Source organism: Gossypium hirsutum, chromosome D10 (assembly GCF_007990345.1).
Source record: "Gossypium hirsutum isolate 1008001.06 chromosome D10, Gossypium_hirsutum_v2.1, whole genome shotgun sequence".
NCBI classification, from domain to species: Eukaryota; Viridiplantae; Streptophyta; class Magnoliopsida; order Malvales; family Malvaceae; genus Gossypium; species Gossypium hirsutum.
In genome coordinates, this window is record NC_053446.1 from 49,398,936 (window position 1) to 49,406,187 (window position 7,252).

At 32.9% G+C, this 7,252-nt stretch overlaps 1 protein-coding gene across 5 annotated transcripts; it reads right to left on the reverse strand.

Moving 5' to 3' along the window:
• Positions 1-398: 398 nt before the first annotated feature.
• Positions 399-6,297, reverse strand: LOC107916074 (cullin-1). Of its 5 annotated transcripts, none has more exons than XM_016845243.2 (20): positions 6,001-6,297; positions 5,441-5,623; positions 5,209-5,308; positions 4,496-4,681; positions 4,360-4,407; positions 4,070-4,273; positions 3,907-3,984; positions 3,696-3,785; positions 3,541-3,621; positions 3,280-3,342; positions 3,108-3,143; positions 2,935-3,021; positions 2,693-2,842; positions 2,548-2,603; positions 2,349-2,472; positions 2,083-2,244; positions 1,814-1,957; positions 1,490-1,708; positions 1,232-1,399; positions 399-1,122 (listed from the first exon to the last, which is right to left on the reverse strand). In XM_016845243.2, exons 2-20 carry the CDS (start codon positions 5,578-5,580, stop codon positions 1,021-1,023), a joined length of 2,238 nt encoding a protein of 745 aa, XP_016700732.1. In that variant the 5' UTR covers positions 5,581-5,623; positions 6,001-6,297; the 3' UTR covers positions 399-1,020. The 5 variants fall into 5 exon arrangements, with proteins under 5 accessions (XP_016700732.1, XP_016700734.1, XP_040958382.1 ...); XM_016845245.2 differs by having other exon boundaries at positions 2,349-2,469; positions 6,001-6,128; XM_041102448.1 differs by lacking the exon at positions 6,001-6,297 and adding an exon at positions 5,867-6,000 and having other exon boundaries at positions 2,349-2,469.
• Positions 6,298-7,252: the final 955 nt, after the last annotated feature.

Consider the following 7,252-nt stretch of genomic DNA (forward strand, 5'->3'; position numbering starts at 1 on the left):
TAAAATGCATTTCTTAAATAAGCTTAAATAATTAAAAACCACGTTAATTACAGTGCTCATACATCAAATATGTGACAAACTCTGGAAGAAAAATAGTAGATTTAGAAAGCTTGAAGTTGAGACAACACCAGCAATCATATAACCCATAGGTTTCCCTACAATGATTTCAGAATTCGGATGAAGATAATTTTCAAGATTCACGAGGTTCCATCTATTTGTAAGTTAGATAGAATCTTTTTTTTTCACTATTCGTATCATATTTATATATTTTATTATGTTAAATTGCCCAGATCAAACTCGACCAATGAACTATATAATTCTTCCATTAATATATATTATGTCCATATTGTACTCTGGTTGTAGTGCTTGGTCGTTGATGTGTAGAGCACTCTCACAAGTGTAAAAGTGGTGAGCCTACCACAAAAGATTGTTCATAATAAAAAAGGATGATAGCGTGTCGCATTGTTAAATAAGACTTTAAACACTATTTCCAAAACACCAAGTCTGAGCTTACGTCCAACATAAATATGCTCAAACTTTGACTTATTTTCTTTACACCCTTAGCTTAGACCAATGAAGGAACAACATAAGAAGGGCATAAAATGGTGGTTGGATTCAAGCAGATCATCACCCAACACTTCCCAAACTTAAAATCATAATGGAGCTTTCAGTATATAACTAAAATTACACATTTTTCTTTCTTTTGATGGGGCAAAACAAACAAGCATCAAAGTCATCTTTGCAGTAATAAGAAACCAGATACCCTATGGTTTCTCATGCCACACCGGACCATATTATGAGATCAATCATGATTTGTCCGGGTTGATTTCATAAGTTATTGAAATTTGCCATACCTGGCTCCTACTGTACAAGTATCTTAGCTCCTGCTCAAGCACTCATCAGGTGGCATCTCATTGTGCTTACGCCACTTTCACCACTGACCAATCGCATCCCATCCTTTTGAGCTCTATTTGCTCCAAGCAATATTCACCACTTCGTCAGCATAATGACTAGGCAAAATCATGCCAAGTACCTGAATACGTTGGGGTTCTCCTTGTCTCTCTCAAGATAATCTCGAGTAATCAGGTCCTCTATTCGCTTTTTAATTGCCTTGAAATCAGGCTGCAAATTTCAAGTTTTACTTATCACAACCATGTAAAGAAATAAACAATTAGCAGACACCCTTGTGCGGTGCACATGCCATACTAGAGGAAACGAGTCATATAAATACCTTGAACATGCGACCTAACTGCTCGACACACTCCATAACTAACTGCTGGTGACCCAGAACTTTCCTGCTCTTCATGATGCGCACAATTGAGGCATCAATGGCATACCGTCTATCCTTATCAACATCTTCAATTACTTTCTTCTTCTCATCCACAGGGGGAAGAGGTATCTGAATAATGAACAAAGAAATGCATCAGAAGAAATCATTTAACCAAATGGAGAGTAAAATCAGATATTGGAAGGGTTTTTTGTTAAGTGCCTTGATCCTCCTCATTTTATCAGTAAATTTGGAGTTGAACTCGAAATGATCAGTGGAAGAGATGGTTTTCGTGCTCGGTTCCTTGTTAAGAATTTTATACTTTGCACATGACAACGAATGAAGAAGTCTAACTACATCATCGTCAGTTAAATTCAACTGTGTCATGATCTCTGAATAGCTGAGCCTATCCAAGGAATTGAACAGCAGTAAGGCAGAGGCCTACAAACCATGAAAGCTTGGTATTAGCAACAAAAGTCCTTCAACTCCATTTGGCTATTTAATAACAAGAAAAGAGACTAGAAATTATATTTTAGACCATATGACCTGATATGTTGTAACAATCAACTCCATAGTTTTTGGCTCAAACTTCCCGATAAGGTTACAAGTACCCAAAGAATATATCCAAGTAAGTTTTCTATGTTTGGTTTTCGTCTGATAGAAGTCCCTGAAAACTTCAACACACTTGACCTAAAGAGATTTTCAAGGAAGAAGGGAAAAAAAAGAAAGAAAAATGGTGTCAGTGACTTCAGTTAACTTAAACTGGCAAGTTATAAATGAAATACGGATCTTGTTTGCAACATCTATGTGCGTACCATCTCAGCAGGAAGGTTGAGATCAAAAGACTTGTAACTTGGCCAGAAGCCAGTTGTCAAAACAGTTACTGTCAAGTCGATCCCTGGATTTACATTTGGATTATTGCTCAAGTACTCCTCAAAATTTGTCTGGTTTTCCCTTGCCAATGTCAAATCTGTGACCTAAAGAACACAGAAGCCATTTCCAAAGAGATCTATTTGAGACATTTAAGAACATTTGCAGACAGGAACAGAATCTTTCAGTTAAAAAGTAAATGGCAACAGACCATTCCTTCCATCTTTGAAGTGAACTGGCCACCACACTGCTGTTTCAGCTTTGTCAATATACTTCTCTCGTGGTCATCATTCGCACTCTTGTCAAAAAGAAGTCTTCGAGCAAGCTTTTTCCTACTGAAAATAATTCACCGAAACAAGATGAGCAGAAATTTATGAGCCAAAAATCTTCAAATAAAGCAAAACATCTACCTATAGAATTCGGCAAACAAGTCCTTGTCACTTATATAAGCAAGTAGCTTCACAACCTGAAAATTTAGAATAATAAGATTATGAAGTCCAAGTTTAACAAGACTTATAAAGAGTCGAAGGAAGTAATGTAGAGAGCAGGGCAAACTTTTTCTAGCATTTCTTCAATTGCTTCATCACTCAATTTCTCACTTCCACCTTTCTTGAGAATATTATCACAAAAAGTGGCAAGTAGCTCTGCACTTGAGCTTCCCGCAACACCCTTGTTGCAAAAGACTTCAAAAGCCTCCTTGAGAGCCTAAAGGAAGTAGATAATATTGATAACATAAAACATAACAAGATGGGAATTATCTTGAAAAACTTATCTTCAAAACACTATCTATTATGGACCTTGTGAAAGAGAGTATGATTCTGAAAGCAATCATTCACATATGCTAGGTATTTGTCATGAAGCTCAATCACTTTCCTCACAAAAACCTGAAAACCGAAATAAAAAATCAACCTTTATACCTTGAAACAGTCTAGTGCGACATAGAATAAAACGCACAAAAAAGATATTTTACCTGCTCTTGCATCCCAACCATGTCCTTTTTATCTGCCTATTTAAGGGAGAAGATATTTTGGATATCATTAGAGATAAAGATATCAATATTAAATTCTTATTCCAACACAAAATGAAACTTCAAATATTTTGTATACTATAAGCTAAAAAACAATGCCAAGTAGAATACAAACCTTCTTGCTGCTAGCGGCATCCTCAGCATGTTTGACCAAAGCTGTGCCTTCAGCAGTAACATGCTGAAGTAGAAAATGATACCATATTTTTTTTTACATAGTGAAAGACGGGCAACAATATGCAAGGGATGAATAAACAAACATCCAAGTAAGTGTAATAAAAAAAAAAGGTATGGTCATACTTGAGCGGGCTGTTAACATAATTCAAATATAAACAATTAAGTAATAAATTAATCAGTTGGCAAGCTATGAATAACTAACCTGTTTGAAGATGCTTGACACTGGTTCTAAACCTCGAGGAATTTTAGAAAATAGTCTAAACATTCTTGACAAATCCTCCACCTAAGAGTTAAAAGAGAAAGGTGATTAACTGCAAATTAGGGAAAAAAGTAGATAAATTATTGTGCAGTAAGCACCTTGTCATCTCTGAGCAGCGCGTGGCATCCAGAGTGCTCTTTATCAAGCAGTCGGGTTGCACATACAGCCAGCAACTCATGTTGAACTTTCTATAAATGAAAAAAAATAAAGAACATCGTGAGAAACAACATTTTAGAAAATCATTTACCTTGAGTATAAGAGTATCTCCAAGGCCAAGGGTGGGTTTGTATGACAAAAGCAATTACCAACCTCAAGTAACTTTGGTTCACTACTAGAATGCATGTAATGCGAGACCCTATCTTTCTCTCGTTTTAAACACTCCTCTGCCTGAAATGAGAAAAAATGAATTTTTAGGCACAATTTGAGTGGACAGAAAAAAAAAGCGCAACGTAAAATTGTATAGTACGCATACTTTCAACATATAATCCGGACAAGAATCATCTAGAATCCAATTTGAAGCCTTCCTAGAATAATAGGCAGCCGTAGCTTTCAGCATAGTGGCCTCAAAGTCATTCTCATAGTAATCCATTTGTCCCATCCCAATTTCCACAAAAATATCCAAAACATTCTTCAACAAAGCTCGATCAATCTGCTCACCCTCACGTTCTTGATCAATCTGGTTTAAGATTAGGGTGTTTATTATTACTATTTGGAAGAAAAAAGAAAGTGCATAATGAATGTGAAAAAGAAAACTGAACTTACAAGAGAAATTACTGCATCCCTCACTTTTGCATTTAGCTCTTGGTAGACCTAAAACCGCAAAGCATAAAAATGCCAAAATCACTCTACATGCAAGATAATACAATGGAGTATCAGGCAACATTCAATATACACGTACCAATTCACGGAAACACGTGAGTCCAACTTCATTAAGGGGAGGTAATGACCTCCGGGCTATAAAGTAGCGGTCAAGATAGTAGAAGAACCGAGAAAGCCACCTAACCATTACTTTATGATTAGCCCACCTTTTCACTAGCTCTCTCAACATAAACTCATCATGCTTTTCCCGTAGAGATGGAAGTACCTATGGAGGAGATTTTATGAATTACATTACTAAAGAATCAAAGGAAAATATATAGCAAGTTCGCCACAATGCTCAACAAGGAACAATAATATATACAAATGCCTATATATTATACCTTTGAAATGAATTTGCTTCCACTAACGGCTTTTCTTAAAATCATACAACTATAATTAATACATGTATGATTCATGTGCCTCCAAAGCAACATATATGTTTCATTAAAATAAAGGAAAAACTGGATTTTGGGTCGGGTTGGGGCGAGGAGTTGACAAGGCACTTGCTACACTAGCAAATAGAAATAAATGCATAAGTGATCATCCCTTTTAAACAAATGAGACAGAGAACAAAGGAGATTTAAGGCCTTTGACTTATCTGATACACAAATCTTTCAACTAGCTTATGCTTACTGCAACAGATGAACCCCTTGAAGTAAATTTTGATACCAAAAGAAACAAAAAGAATAAAAAATTGCCACCAATTCTAAGTTGAGACATAATGTAAACAACTTGAACGTCAACGTTGCTAACCGTTGAAGTGATGTATTCTTCAAAAGATTCTCGATACTTATCATACAACTGTTGAGAGTAGTCGTGAGGAGGCTTTTGGGTACACATATTGTAAATGGTTCTACAAAATAAGGGTTGAGGGGCAACAAATGAAAACACTTGAAATATATGAAAAGGGTAATGTTTGCAATTATAAACATTATTCACTTAAAAACGATAAAAACAAATAAATGTACGACTTTGAATTGGATACGTATAAAGCATCATATAATCCTCAGAGCTAAATTGCGGCTCTCGTAAGCCTTCAAGAATATTCTTCAGCTTTGTAATTCCTTTTTGCATGAACTCCCATCCTTGCTCAAGGTCGATTGTCTGCCTCTCACTCATTGTCATTGAGCCACGTCGTCCCTAATTACCAAACCCTAACCGCCAGAATCTGCAAAATTAAAGATATTGATCCGAATAATTAGCTTAAAAACATCAACATTACATAAGACATGGTTCAATTAACAAAAACCAAGAAATGCAACAAATCCGCCAAAAAAGTGACTTAAAAACCATAACTTAAAGTAATGCGGTAACTTCAAACAATTACATCGACTTTCAGAGAAACCAGACAGATAATTGAACATTTTTCAGAAAACCCTTTTAAAACCAAAGCCAATCGATTCAATCTCACCTCGATAAAACGAGAAATTTGTCAAATTGAAACAAAACAAAATCACCATGAGAAATCCAGAGCTACTCAGAAGAGAAATAGATCAATAGATAGCCTAAACAAACAAAAAAGAAACACTAATTAATTAAAAATACCTAAAATTTGAGCCCAGTTCCAGCAAAACATTGAAGAAAGAAAGATTTTCTTTTTCTTTTGGCTAAAACATCCTTCGGATCAATTTTCATTATTGTTTTTGTATTATTAATTTGTTATACTATTGATTACTATTCAGTTAATTTTTAAAAGTATTAATATTTTATTTCATTCCATTTTTAATTAAGAAAATTACTTTAAAATAATATAGTTTAAAATTAATTAATAAACATTATATTGAAAATAGGAGTGTAAATAAACAGAATGCTCGATGAACTGTTTGTATAACGTTCGTTTATGTTTGTTTATTAAGCTAAATAAAAGAGTATGAACAAAATTTTTATGCTAACAAACACAAATAAAGGTGTGTTCAGTTCGTATATGTTCATGAATAAACTCGTTTATTGACTCATTTATTTATTAATGATATTTTTTTATAAAAATTTTATTAGTATATATTAATAAAATTATTTTGGTTTGTATTTTTTTATTTATAATATAATTATTAATATTTATATTTGACTATTTTATATTTAAACAATATATGTGTATATGTATTTATTTATTGTTTGTTTATTATTTATTAATATTGTTCGTGAACATGTATGTTCGATTAAGTTAAATGAACATTATCTTTAACATTAAACAAGCGAACGTTTAAATAAACAAACATGAATAAAAACTTGAAATTTTTAACGAACACAAACTGAACACGAACAAGCTTAAAAATAAACAAACGAACATGATTGTTCGTTTAAGCTCGATCCATTTACAGGCCTAATTGAAAATACTAAATGAATGTGATCGTTTATCATGATATAGTCATGATCTTATATTAGTGTCGAGTTAATTTGTGATACCAACTCAATTAACATAATTATTAATATATATATAAATATATAATGATTTTATATAACGAATATATTTTTTAAAAGTTTAATATTAAAATTAAAAATAATTTTAGTTCAAATGGAAAAAAGAAGAAAGTTTACGTGTACTTGATTCTAAGTCTTATAAATAAATATTTATTTTTTAGAAAAATATAAAAAATCCAAAACACCCACAAACTCAAGAGAAAAAAAACTTTTTAAATAGTATAAATAAAATATTACGTTTAATATAATTTGTATCATTAATCGTTATTCACAAATTACAGTGAAAGATGCGAGATTAAAATTGTATAATATTATTAATCTTATATTTATATTTATATTTAAATTATTTATAGATTTGCAATTGTAATCCGAAAATTTT